The 15104-nt window shown below is 41.4% G+C and overlaps 1 protein-coding gene across 1 annotated transcript in view; it reads right to left on the reverse strand.

Moving 5' to 3' along the window:
• MAOA (monoamine oxidase A) overlaps nucleotides 1–2297 on the reverse strand; it is a 60216-nt gene extending 57919 nt beyond the window's left edge. Inside the window, exon 1 of the mRNA XM_081041806.1 lies at nucleotides 670–2297. Coding sequence (XP_080897932.1) covers nucleotides 670–2110 — 1441 coding nt within the window. The 5' untranslated portion in view covers nucleotides 2111–2297. The remainder of the gene's footprint in view (nucleotides 1–669) is intronic.
• Nucleotides 2298–15104: the final 12807 nt, after the last annotated feature.

Consider the following 15104-nt stretch of genomic DNA (forward strand, 5'->3'; position numbering starts at 1 on the left):
GCTCACCACCAAAAGTCTAGTTTCCATCTGTCACCATATATTTTAACGTTTTCCTTAGATTCTTCCTCCTTCCTTGTCACTTACCAAATTTTCTAAGGAAAAGTGCTTTTAAAAAGAGCAGCACTGGAATAACAGTATTACTACCTCAATACTACAAAAATCCGTGTACTGATGTCCTTTGCTGGTTTAGGGCATGAGGACTTGAAATTAGTGAGGCAAAGCAGCCATCTCAGAAATTAGAAGTGAGAGTCTTAAATGGGAGAAAATCATTTAGCCACTTCCCGGCTAGGTGATTTGACCCGGAACTCTCCAGACCTCAGTTTCTTGGTTTTGAAAAATGGGGGTGAATATATTACCCACCTCACAGGACTGCTGAGGATTGAGAAAATCAATATCAAGTGCTAAATATAACTGCACAGCAAGAGCTAATTAAATGTTAACATTTAGTAGTAGTAATAAATTATTGTTCCTGCCTCCCCCAGTTCACACCACCAGCAAAGCTGGCCCAACCCCCATTCCTGCCTTGCCCGGCAGTGCTGGCCACTGTTGAACTCTCCAATGCAGGAGATAGACCACCCCCAAACGCCAGGGTGCTGCTGCAAATCCCCCACCACGGGGCCAGCAGGGGCCCTCAGAAGCCCTGAGGTTACCGCTAAGGTTCACACTAACCTGAGATGCCGCCTCCTATCACGACTACGTCGAACATGTGGCTCTCGACACTCGCCTTCTCCCGACTCGCCATGCTCTGGTTGACAATCTCTCCCGGGGTGGGTAAAGGAGAGAGGCTGGCCAAGGGCGAGGCGGACTCTTCTACCGACTCTTGAGGGGAGCCCAGGGGCGGAGCCGACTTTTCTACCCGTAGCCGGGCGGAGCCCGGCATTGAGGGCGGAGCGGACCCTTGTATTGATACTCTGGGGGAGTCCGGAGGCGGAGTTGATCCTTCCACCAATATTCGAAGGGTACCTGGCACTGAGGGCTGGGTGGACCCTTGTGCCAACACTCGGGAGGAGTTCGTACCCATAAGAGGTCTTTGTACCGAACCCGGGAGGGAGTTGGGCACTGAGGGTGGGGCGGACTCTTGTACCGACCCTTGGGAAGAGCCATAGAACGTGACAGATCCTTGTACCGAACTCTGGGAGCTGAGCACTGAGGGTGGAGGGGACCCCTGTATTGACTCTAGGGAGGAGTTCGAGAACGTGACAAATTCTTGTACTGAACTCCGGGGGGAGCTGCGCACTGAGGTCAGGGGGGACCGCTGTACCGGCACTCGTGGGGAGCTCAAGAGCGTCACAGATTCTTGTACTGAACTCCGGGAGGAGCTGAACGCTGAGGACCGGGGATACCCGGATACCGGTGATAGGGAGGAATTGGAGAGAGGGACAGATCTTCTTATGGGTACCCAGGGGGAGCTGGTCGTTGGGAGCTGGGTGGACCCTTCTAATGACACCTGGCGGGTGTTATTTGGTGTAGGAAGTACTTGGAACGAACCCAGGGAGGAGCTGGGCACTGAGGGCGGGGCGAACCCATGTACTGGCAGATCGGGAGTGTTACTGGGTGTAAGAGGTGTTGGTGGTACCGATACTCTGAGGAAGCCGGGCATCAAAGGCTGGATGGATCCTTGTACCGACTCTCGGAGGGTGTTATTGGATGTAGAAGGTTCTGGTACTGATACCCGGGGGTTGTCGGTGTCTAGGTTGGACTTGGGGGCGGCTCCCTCTGAGGTGCTCGACTGGGTGACAGCCTCCGGGATCCAGTCGGTCAGACCGTAGGCGGCAAAGCCCCAGAAGCCAATGTCGTAGTCGTTTTCAATTCTCGGGTCAGGACTGGAACTGAGATGGGAGGGCGCGCTGTTGTTCCAGAAGTCGGCTGCATCGGGTGTGGAAGTGTTCACCTGGTGGCTGGAAAACAGATGAGAGGTGGTCCGCGACTCAGAATGGATGTTCGACCCGGACACAGAGGACGGGGCCGCGCCCAAGGTGGAGGCTGGGTCCGGGATCTGGGCTGCGAAGGCCCCAGCTTCAGGCGCTTGCTCTTCCTCTCCCACACTCCCGCTGCCACCGCCGCGGCGGCTGCCGCTGCCCAAGGAGGCAGCGGAGTTATGTGAACTCATAGTTTAGGAGTGCGCGGGGCGGGGTTGGAGGTGACTTTCTGCTCTCCTCAGCTCCTCCTCCTAGGCCCCGGCTTTTGGGGCCTGGCTGTCCTAGATTCGCACTCTCGAAGGCCCGCCCTGGGAGGCTGGCCCACTCATGGGCGGGGAGACCCGGCGCTGTTGAGGCCTGGCTCCGTCTTCCCCGTCTGCCTGCCGGGCGCTTGTGAGCCGCTTTCGCAACCCCAGTTGCCATGGGGCCGGGCGAAGCCACGAGGGGGTGGGGTGGGGGGGTGGCGGTGGCCTGGCGAGAATGTGGTGGTGGCCGGGCGAGAATGTGGGCGTGGCTGTTTGGGGACTTCAAGTTTATTCTTACTCTTTAACTAAAAGGAGACTAGACTGGGGTGGACTTAAGGAAGTGGGTACTTGAAGGAAGTGAACCTGACTCGCAGGGTCGCAGGACCGCCACCGACTTGGTTTGGCTCGTTTGTGACGTCACAAGGGCCGGGTGAGGGCCGCGCAGCCGCGTGCCCTCCCTAGGGAGGGGGCGGGGTGAGGTTGTAACTGTCACTTGGGGGAGACGGCAATTACTGGTTTTCTATGGGGTTTTTCAAGCTGAGGTGCTTAACCAAAATCTAAACAAGTAGGCGAGAAAATTGAGAACTCAGCTATCACAGACTAATGTTAGACCTGCAATTTAAAAGCGAAGGTCAAGGGATGGCTAAGGTGCAGAAACAAAACACATGGTTCCCCATCCTACTGAAAAGAGAGCTATATAGTGCATATATTTTAGTGTGCAGCCAGCCTCTTGTCTTGCTAGTTTTATCCCTTAAATTTCCACTTTATCCTACTAGAGCTGAATTTGTCGTCACTAAACACTCAAAAATAGATATAATTATGACACGAATTCAAAGTAAATAATGAGAACTCTAGAAACTTGACTTGTATCCGCTCCCACCTATAAACATTTCTCCGGACTACCCCTCACCCCATTCTGTATAAAACAATATCTTGTTGAAGAAACTAAGGAAATATAGATTTAGTCTTTTCTTTATCCAGTTTTAATAGCTTTTACTTTCTAGAAAAGTAGTTGAGACTTATGACTAAACTGGTATCATTTTTATCTTGTTAGACTTTGGAGTGAAGCAAGAGGAAATAATAGATATAAACAATTCAACCCTTTCAAATATGATCCTGTCCAAATTTCTCCTTATTCCTGTTGTTTTCATTTCTTTTCCTTCAAATATTTGATTTCATACAATGTGCTAGGCACAGAGCAAGGCACTGAGGATATACAGGTGACATAAGACAGTTGGAGATCTTCACTGATCATACAATCACTAGAGGAGCTAGTAGAGGAAATAGACAATCACATACTTGATTGCCAATCCAAACTCTGATCAGTGATATATTGGCAACGTCTATAGTGATAAGAAAGTGTTAGGTTGTCCTGACCATTCTGGAAGTTAACTTTGGGAGGGACAGTGTAAAAATGTTCCAGAAAGAAGGAACGATGTGGGCAAAGGCCAAGTGATAGATAGAATCACAGTTGATTGGAGTGGCTGAAAGCCAGCCAGTGGAGCTGTAGCAATGGGAGAAGCCAGAGACAAAGCAGCTGAGGTCAACTGGGCCAAAGAAAGATCCTCAGTCTGTAGTCTAAAGCAATGGAAGCCACTGAAAGATTTTAAGCAAGGAGCAATATGTCTAGATTGCATTTAGAAAAGGTCTATCTGCGGGCTGTATGAATAATGAGTTGAAGGGGACAAAAGTAGATAGATACAGAAAAACCAAAGTTTGGAATTTGTCAAAGAAAGAGGTGATGGTGTCTTGGACTAAGGTGAGTGGCAGCAGTGGAGCTGGAGAGATGTGGACATATTAGAGACATTTACATGTAAAATTAATAAGATTTAGTTGTGGCTAGGATTTGGAAGACCATGAGCATGGTTCTGGACATGTTGAGTTTCAAGGGCCTTTGAGACATCCCGATGAAGGTTATAGAATAGGCAGTTGAACATAAAACCTGAGACTCAAAGCAGGACTTTGAATGGAGATAAAAATGTGGGAATCTTATTAAATAAATAATGGATGCAATAGATGGGTAGAAATATGAGTACTTTCTTCATTTTACTTGCTTTTATTGTATATTTTGCATGTCTTTTGTAATAAAAACAATGTTATTTTAAAATAGATAAATAAAGAAGTAATTGTGACATATCCTACAAGTATTATTTCCTCTCTTATGTGACATGGGGCAAATTATTTAACTTCTCTGTGACTGTCTTCCTCAATCGTAGAATCTCATAAGTTGTGAGGGTTCCTGCAGGAAACAACAAACTTTAGATCATTTGAAGTGAGTTATCATAAAGAAAGTATTTTAAAAGATGTGGGCAAGATGGAGAGAAACTACAAGGAATTGTAATTATGCAGTACCTCCAGACTAGTGACAGTAGGAAAGCAACACTGTAGGGCAGAGAGCAGTAATCAGAACCTGGCGACAATTTTTTTTTTTTGGAAAAGGCTGCCTGACACAAGCTGGGGCCTTCAGTTCAGAGAGGCAATCAGCCCACAGGAAACCCACAGAGAGGGAGCCAGGACAAATGAATACCAAACTTCCCTCTCCTCCCTCTCTCCAATCTCCTGCTGGTCCTCTCCATTGACCTACCTCAACCAGAAGCCAGAAGGCAAGGGAGCCTGTTGATGCAGTCCATACAAGTCAATCTTCAGTGGACAGAACAGGCTAAAGAGTGGTGGGTGCGCCTGGAAAGGCCAGGGAAAGATATCTAGTACCATTGTAGTGAGAGTTCAATGAGCAAATAAATATAAAATACTTAGACAGTTACACAATACATACTCACATGACTACATTATATTCATGTCATGGACTGTAATTTACTTAACCAGTGTCCTCTAACATTAAGCATTTAATACTTTCCATTTTTTAGTATAACACATAACATAGGGTTGAACATTTTTGTGCAAAAAATATTATACATATTTTTTAGAATTCCCTTATGATATAATTCTAAAAATAGAATTATGGGGTAAAAAAAGTAGGAAAATTTTTAAAGCTCTTTGAAATTACCAAATTACAGTACTTGCCCAGGAGATCACACAAATTTATACGTCATTAGCGGTGTCTAAGAATGGCTGTGTTCTTACTGCTCCCACTCCAACATTAAGCAAATTAACTTTTTCACCTTTCTTAACTTCAAAGGTGAAAAATAAGTATGGCATTGCTATTCTAATCAACATTTGCTTGATTACAGATGAAACACTTTTCTCATATATTTATTACCCATTTCATTTTCTTCCGTTGTGAATGATCAGTTTATGCCTTTCTGTTGTTGATTTCTGTAAATGCTTTAATGATAAGATATTAATCCCTTGTTTGGTATTTTTACTGCAAATAATTTATTCCAATTATATTTTAGCATTATTTATGGCATTTTAGATATACAGAAATTGTAAGTTTATGTGCTTATACCTATTCTTTAGTAGTTTCTTCCATTGTTTTAAACTTAGAGACTGGAAGAATAAAATCTGTCTTATGTTTTTTTATGGTTTAATATTTTTAAATTTAATTATTTAATCCAAATTTACTCATATGTATTTTGTTATGTTTTCTGTAGGGTGAGGATCTAAATAGATACCTCCACACAAACCCAAATAGTTAATCATAACAAAACTGTCTATTGAAAAATCCTTCCATTCTCCACAGATTTATTTTTCTCATATAACATAAATATTGAGATCTGATTTTGGACTGTCTCTTCTGTGCATAAGGAATTGTAATGGTGCAGTACCCTCAGACTAGTGACCTGTTTATTCTTGCCACTTTGTCATCAATACCACATTGATTTATTTATTGTTGCTTTATAGTAGACTTTCCCAGATGGAACGACTAGTCTCTTCTCAATACTCGTATTTACAAATAATTTATGATATTCTAATATATTCTTTCCATTAATATAATCTTATATATTTAAATGAATTTTAGAATCATTTTATAAATTAAAAACTGTCTTGGTTAATTTAATTGGGATGATAATTATTCCTAAACATTAATTTAGAAAATTTGTATTTGACAGTTTCATTTAACATCTTTTAAAAAGATGTCTTTATTTCCAGAATACTTACAGGAAATTGTTTTATTTGTCCCTGAAATTAAACCATTTTTACGTGGATAATATGAGTCTATGTGTAAGTGCACGCTCATGTTCAGGCATGCATGTATGCATAAACTCTTTTGATTTGTGGATTTTTAATTTTGTGTTTTTATTAATTCCCATGCTAGGACAGTTTTCTTCTACTCTAACTTGTAGTATTGTGTCTGTTGCAAATGGTTTCTTCCTGAGAAAAACCTATAATTATGTTATTAGAACATTATTCTTTGTCCTGTATCATCTTTGTCCTTTTCTTATGAATTCTGAGAGAGGTAATTAAATTTAGCCTTCATATTACTGATTTAATTGTTTGCAGTTCTAATTCTTTTCTTACTGCTTCTACTGCAGATTTTGACTGTGCCACTTCAGTTCAGTTTTTTTATTTTTTATTTTTAAACTTTAAATCCTTATTTCATCCAACTTACTTTTCATTTACTCCGTGTATGTCTCAGTGTATTTTCTCCTGTGACTTCCTAATTCTTTTTCACAGAAACCTAGCTTTATGCATTTTCTGGGGACAAGAACTGTTTTTGAAATTCTCTACTTAGCAGACATGTATTGTACTCTCGTATACTGCTAGCTCAAGTGCAGAATGCTACAACCCCCGTGTAGAGGAAATTGGTAATATCTAACAAAATCACTTATGCATTGACCCAGTAGTCCTACTTTAAGGAAATCACCCTAATGACACTTCCAAAAACAGGAAAAACATATGCACAGTGTTATTTATTGAAGAATTATTTTAATAGCAAATTATTCAAAGCAATTTACATGCCCATCCATAGGAAACTGGTTGCATAAACATTGATATGACTACACAATGAAATACTATGCAGCTATTAAAAAAGAATGAGTAGTATTCCATTGTGTATATGTACCACATATTCTTTATCCAATCATCTATCAAAGGACTCTTTGGTTGTTTCCATGTCTTGGCCACCATAAACAAAACTGCAATGAACATTGGAGCACATGCATTTTTATGGATAAATGTTTTCAGATTTTTGCTGTAGAAACCCAGGAGAGGGATTGCTGGGTCATATGGTAATTTTATTCTTAATATTTTGAGGAACCTCCACACTGCCTTCCATAGCAGCTGAACCAGTCTGCATTCCCACCAACAGTGTATGAGGGTTCGTTTTTCACCACAGCCTCTCCAACACTTGTTATTATTTGTCTTGTTGATGATAGCCATTCTAACTGGTGTGAGGTGATATCTCATTGCGGTTTTTATTTGCATTTTTCTGATTATTAGTGATGTTGAGCATCTTTTCATATGTCTATTGGCCATCTACATGGCCTCTTTGAAGAAATGTCTATTCAGGTCCTCTGCCCATTTTTTAATTGGATTGTTTGTTTTTTTGTTGTTGAGTTGTATGAATTCCTTATATATCTTGGATATTAGCCCCTTATCAGAGGGATTGTTTGCAAAAATCTCACATTCAGTTGATTGCCTCTTCATTTTGTTGATGGTTTCTTTTGCTGTGCAGAAGATTATTATGGTAAGTGAAACAAGTCAGACAAAAAGTCAACAACCATATGATTTCACTGACATGGGGGATATAAAACTGAAAGCAAAAAAGGAATAAGACAAACAAACAATGAAACAAAAACTGATAGACATAGACAATACTTTAGTAGTTACAGGAGGGTAAGGGGGGAGAGGGGTGGTAGATGAGGGTAAATAGGATCAAATATATGGTGATGGAAGGAGAACTGACTCTGGGTGGTGAACACACAATGTGATATATAGATGATGTATTACAGAATTGTACACTTGAAATCTATGTAACTTTACTAACAATTGTCACCCAAATAAACTTTAATTAAAAAAAATGAAGATGATCTTTATGAACTGATATGAGTTATTTCCAGAATATAAGTGATAAAATCAAGGTATGAAAGATAAAATCAATTTATATATATATATATGTATATATATATACAAATATATATATAAAATTACAAACACACACACATAAAGATTATATATAATATATTTATTATATATATTATATATATGTTTTATATATAATATATATATATAACCTTTAAGTGTGTGTGTTTGTAAATTTATATGAGGAAAAATATGGGGAAATGTGTGAGAATGGGATGCTATGCATAGGGATGGGAGTGAGATTTCTCTGACTGTTCTTTTTAAAATAGTACAGTTCCCATTAGGGGTCTTTGTGGGTTCAAGTAAACTTCAGACTCACAAAATCTCCATGGGCCACATTTGACATCAGTCTGCTCAGAGAGATACAGCTTGCCAGCAGGGCAGTGTTTATCTTCCATGTGCATCCTTACCGCAGCTGATCGGAGAGCAGTCCAAATAGCAGTACTTCAGCCATTCTCTTTGTTTCCCCAACTGGTAATTCAGGTACAAGGGAACAAGTTTTACATCAGACAAGTGTGGAACCTACCTTGGAGTAGCAGCCTTATGCCCCATAGGAGCCAATAACTTTTGTAATTGTTACACAGGCACAGTTTCCATGGTCCCTCATACGAGACACACCCAATTGTAACAGTCACCACACTTGGGGCAACCCAAAATTATGACATTTGCATTAAGTATTTATAATTGATTTATAGTTTCAACCAGTCTAGATGCTATTTACCAATCAGAGGGTACTTTTTTTTTTGCCATAAGTAATTTGGCTAATAAAATTGAAACAATTTGAGCATCAAAAAGAATTATGATAATAATTACTAAAACATTAATAAAAATACAGTAGGGCCAGCTGCGGGGGAAGAGAACCCACACAGGGAAAATGGTGACTGTTTTCCAGCCCTGCCTCAAATCCACATGCCTCAGTCTGTCCCTCGTACGCCTCCAATGCCTCCGGAGTCACCATCCCTCTACTGGAGCCTAGGCATTGAAAAAAAATAAAAATAGAGTGACGTCATAGTAATGGCAACAGTGGGGCACACTTTTTGAGTTCTCCTCCGGATCTTATCACAAACGGAACATCTATAACACAAAGGACTCTCTGCTCATCATGCAGAACAGCTAAGAGACTCATTCAAGGATTACTTGAAGGTGGGCAAATTGGGCAAGCAGGGGAAGAGGGAAGGGAGAGGAGTGGAGATGTGGCCAGCATCTATGGCTGGTTGTGGGGATGTGGCCCGCATCTGCCACAGTGGAAATGCGGCCAGCATCCGCAGCTGCAGAGACGCAGAGGATCCCAGGATGGAACAGAGAACACAAAAGCCAGGAGGTGGGCTCTTTATCTGCATCCCACAGCTGATCTCTTCCGCTGGGGGGGCAGCATATCCAGCTTTTGAGGCAATAACCTCAGCTGAGAACTCCAGTTGGGCCCTAGGCCGGACAAAGGACACAAACTCCATACCTGGGACCCTCGTCCTGACTTTCCAATCTTACCCCCACCCTTCCAGAGACTTAAACTGGTCCCTGAACTGAAGAGTAGTGTCAGATTACAGAGGAGCCTTAGTGCTCAGGCTCTGGGAAGACTGACATGCAGCTCTGACCCAGGGAAGAAGCTGGGAAGAGTATGATTTTTGATGGACTAGGAGAGAAGAACTCTTCCACCCCCAGCCACCACTTTTTCTGGCCTGCCTAGGGCAGGGCAGTTACAACTGCGGAGGCACTCCCAGGGATCAGTAGCAGGCAGCAGATTCAGCTCTGGGCTTTCAGCAGCTCAGAAATCTCCCGCCTGCCACACACACACACACACACACACACACACACACACACACACACGGAAAAAGAGCCCTAAGACTCAGGAAAACTGGACACAGGGCTGGTAGTGCTACTCTCAGTGCACATATGTGCAGGGAAGGGCAGAAACTGCACTGACTTTGTAAAAACTACCATCCAGTCCCGTCAGCCCCACGCATCTAAATCTACATTCCCAACATCACTCTGGGCACCAGGTGACTGGCTCTGCCTGCACAATATGCAAAGGACACTTTGGTAAAGCACAGGACAACCTGGAGAATACGTGGTGGGCTTAAGCCAACATTGGAGCTGCTTTTCATTTTGTTTTGTTTTGTCTTTATATCTTTGATATCTTTGCCTGTGTTGAGTGGGGGTTGTCGGTTCTTTTTACATGTGAATGTATTTGATTTTTTCTTTGTAGTTGTTGTTGTTGTGCTTGGTGATTTGCTTTGTTCTCAAATTGCCCTACCAGGGCCCAGCTTAAGAGTCACAAGATTCAACATAGCCAGAGGCCAACTCCAGACCAAACCAGAGTACTACCGGGTTTGACCTACAAGTAACACACCCAGAAGGAATTCTCTACAGGCACAAGAGCCCACAGGGGCCAAACCACATTTAAGTGGTCAACCCTCGCGCAGCAGAACACACTGTGGTGGGCAGAGTCAAGTCTCACAACTAGTCATCCTAGGAGTTAACCCCACCTACTCACAAGCAAAAAGCAATTAAAGATCTTATTTAACAGGACAATATACACAAGAGTCACATTTGGAGCACACACAAAGGAGAAGAAAGAAGTAGTGCAAATCAAATATAAAGGACACATACTACATAAGATAACCCAGCAAGAACTAAGAACTCTAGCGGATCTACCTAATACATTGAAGCAAACACAGAGATTCAGCCAGAATGGGGAAACAAAGAAACATGTCCCAAATAAAAGAACAGAAGAAACATCCAGAAGTGGAACCAAATGAAACAGAGTTAACCAAACTATCAGAGACAGAGTTCAGAACACTGATGATAAGAATGTTTAAGGAGCTTAGAGACGAATAAAGAAGGATGTAGAAATCATAACGAAAAACCAGTTAGAAATAAAGAACACAATCACCGAAATAAAGAACTCACTTAAAGGAATTAAGAACAGGTTAGATGAACCAGATGTTCGAATCAGCAACTTAAAAGACAAGTTAGCAGAGATCAGCCAAACAGAACAACAGAAAGAAAAAAGAATATAAAACAATGAAGATGGTTTAAGAGACCTCTGGGATAACATCAAGCACAACAACATGCGCATCATAGCAATAACAGAAGGTGAAGAGAGGAAGCAAGAGATTGAGAAAATATTTGAAGTAATAATGTCCGAAAACTTCCCTAACCTGATGAAGGAAACCAACATACAAGACCAGGAAGTACAGAGAGTTCCAACCAGGATAAACCCAAACAGGTCCACACCAAGACACATTATAGTTAAAATGGCAAAGCTTAACGATAAAGAGAGAATCCTAAAAGCAGCAAGAGAAAGACAGAGGGTTACATATAAGGGAACTCCCATAAGATTATCAAATGACTTTTCTACAGAAACGTTGAAGGCCAGGAGGGAGTGGCAGGAGATACTCAAAGTGATGGAAAACAAAGGCCTACAAACTAGATTGCTTTATCCAGCAAAGCTATCATTTAAAGTTGATGGAGAGATAAAGAGCTTCCCAGAAAAGAATAAGCTAAAAGAACTTATTACCACCAAGCCAGCATTGCAAGAAATACTAAAAGGATTCCTGTAAATAGAAGAAAGATGGAAAAAAATCTAACTACAAATTTAAAAATGGCAATAACTATGTACATATAAATAATCACTTTAAATGTAAACGAATTAAATGCTCCAATCAAGAGACATAGGGTGGCTGAGTGGATAAGAAAGCAAGACCCTTGTATATTCTGTATACAAGAGACTAACCTCAGATCAAAAGATACACACAGGCTGAAAGTGAAGGGTTGGAGTAAGACATTTCATGCAAATGGAAATGAGAAAAAAGCTAGAGTTGCAATACTTATATCTGACAAAATAGACTTTAAAATGAAGAACATATTAAAAGACAAAGATGGGCACTATATAATAATAAAGGGATAGACCTGACAAGAGGCTATAACCCTAGTAAACATCTATGCACGCAGCATAGGAGCACCTAAATATATAAAACAGATATTGACTGACATAAAGACAGAGATCAACAGTAACTCTATCATAATAGGGACTTAACACACCTCTGACAACAAGGGACAGATCTTCCAGACAGAAAATAAATATGGAAACAACAGCCTTAAATGACACATTGGACAACTTGGATTTAATCAATATTTTCAGAGCAATTTACCCCAAAGCTGTAGAATACACGTTCTTCTCAATGCACATGGAACATTTTGCAAGATAGACCATATGTTGTTAGGCCACAAAACAAGTCTTGATAAATTTAAGAAAATTGAAATCATACCAATTGTCTTCTCTGACCACAGTGCTATGAAATTAGAAATGAACTACAGGAAAAAAACTGGAAGACACACCAATTCATGGAGGCTGAATAACTTATTACTAAATGATGAATGAGTCAAGCAGGAGATCAAGGAAGAAATCAAAAGATATCTTGAGACAAACGAAAATGACAACACGATGAACAAAATCTATGGGATGTCGCGAAAGCAGTCCTAAGAGGAAAATTCAGAGCACTGCAGGCCTACCTAAAGAAACAAGAAACATCACTAATCAACATTTAAGGGATCTGGAAAAAGAACAGCAAAATAAGCCCAAAGGGAGTTCAAGGAAGGAGATAATAAAGATCAGAGCGGAAATAAATTAAATAGAAACCAGAAAAGCAACACAAAAATCAATGAATCCAAGAGTTGCTTCTTAGAGAAGATAAAGAAAATGTACAAAACTTTAGCCAGACTCATTGAAAAAAAAAAATAGAGGACCCAAATTAATGAAATTACCATACGACCCAGCAATCCCTGTCCTGGGTATCTATCAAAAAATCTGAAAACATTTATATATAAAGAAAAGTGTGCTCCAATGTTCATTGCAGCTTTATTTATCATGGCCAAGACATGGAAACAACCAAAATGTCCTTCTATAGATGAATGGATAACGAAATTGTGGATAACGAAGTATTCCATGAATACTATTCCATGAATACTATTCTGTGCCCAGCAGAGCCGGAACAGGACGCAGACCTAGCTCAGTGTTCCGAGCTCGCTGCATCCCAGAACTACCGTAGCTGCGGGAGAGGGAAGAACTCGGACTGCAAGGGCTCCAATTATGGCCCAAAGGGCTAAGGGGGCAGTATATAACACCGCTGAACTCAACGCTCACGGCAGAGACCTCGGAGAAAAGACTCAGAGAAGAAGGCTGAAAACAGTGGTTTAAGCCCTCACTGCCAAGCAGAGAGCGAATGTCTTAGGCACGGAGACTAGCCGCCCCTCCCTATACTTCATAGCTCACCCCGCCCCCACCAGCCTGGTGCTAGAAATCAAACAGTAGCTGTATCAGATGAAAAGAAAAGAATATTTGCTGTTCTGAGAACTGTCTTCCACAGACACAGATTCGCAGCCCAACTAGTTCCGGCAAAAGGGAGGGAGCTGTAGAAGCAGGACTGGCTGTGGTGGTGGTGGTCACTGCCATTGCTCTGGGCCATCTCTCACAACTCACCACGCTCCTGGCTCCACCTATCTGGGCGGATCCCTGCAGGAGTAAACAGAACTGCTGAAACATACGGGCTCTGAATCCGGTGCAGAAAGAGCTTTGGAACTTCAAAAGCTCTCCGCATACCAACACGGGACACTGCGACCTATGACCTAGGTGAACTTGTAACAGAGGAGAAGCCCGTCTCCCAGGGAATCCCCCCATTGTGTGAGAAGCTGAAATAGTGCAGAGAAAACATAGCACTATTGTGTGAGCGAGGAAAAATAAGGCTGCAGTAGGACAGAAAATAAAATATTCTACCAACAAGAACTGGAAAAGAAAAGAGAGACCACTTCCTATCAACCTGTTGCAGAAGCCACTCCTGCAGACATCTAGGAAGATAAATAGTAAATCAGTGATTGCCATGAATAACCAAGGCAACAAGATAGCTCAGAAAGAAAGTGAAAAGTCTCCAGAAAAGGAACTCAGAGATATGGAAATATGTGATTTAAATGACAGAGAATTCAAGACTGCAATTCTGAAAAAACTGAACGAGATGCAAGAAAACACAGAAAGGCAATTTAATGAACTCAGAAACACAATCAAAGAACACCATGAGCATTTTACGAAAGAGATTGAAATTTTGAAAAAGAACCAAATGGAATTTCTGGAGATGAAGAACTCAATAGAAAAAATAAACAATAAAATATCCAGCTTAGGTAGTACACTTGACCAGATGGAGGAAAGAATCAGTGACATCGAAGATAGGAACCTGGAATTTACAAAGATGGAAGAAGAAAGAGACTTGAGACTTAAAAGAAATGAAAGAACTCTACAAGAACTTTCTGACTCCATCAGAAAGAGCAATATAAGAATAATGGGCAAGCTAGAAGGAGAAGAAAGAGAGAAGAGAACAGAGAATATATTCAAACAAATTGTCGATGAGAACTTTCCAAACTTGTGGAAGGAACTGTATTCTCGAATCCAAGAAGCAAATAGAACACCTAATTACCTCAATCCCAACAGGCCTTCTCCAAGTCACATTGTATTGAAGCTGTCTAAAATCAACGACAAAGACAGAATCCACAAGGCACCCAGGGAAAAGAAGACGGTAACCTACAAAGGAAAGCCCATTAGATTATCATCAGATTTTTCAGAAGAAACTCTACAAGCCAGGAGGGAGTGGAACCAAATATTCAAACTATTGAAAGAGAGAAATTATAAGCCAATAATAATATATCCAGCAAAGTTATCCTTTAGATATGAAGGAGGAATGAAGACCTTTCCAGACATCCAGCAACTGAGGGAATTTTCTAATACACGACCTGCACTACAAGAAATACTAAAGGAGTCTATTCAACCACCATCAACAGGGACAATTTGTGGCAACCAAAACAGAAAAAGGGGGAGAGTAAAGGCCTGAACTGGAATATGGGAATAAAGAAAGTAAGCGTGCTGAAGAAACTGGAATACTGTAAATGTCAAACTTTCTTTTACATAAACTTG

Source organism: Rhinolophus hipposideros, assembly GCF_964194185.1.
Source record: "Rhinolophus hipposideros genome assembly, chromosome: X".
In the NCBI taxonomy this organism is placed as follows: Eukaryota; Metazoa; Chordata; class Mammalia; order Chiroptera; family Rhinolophidae; genus Rhinolophus; species Rhinolophus hipposideros.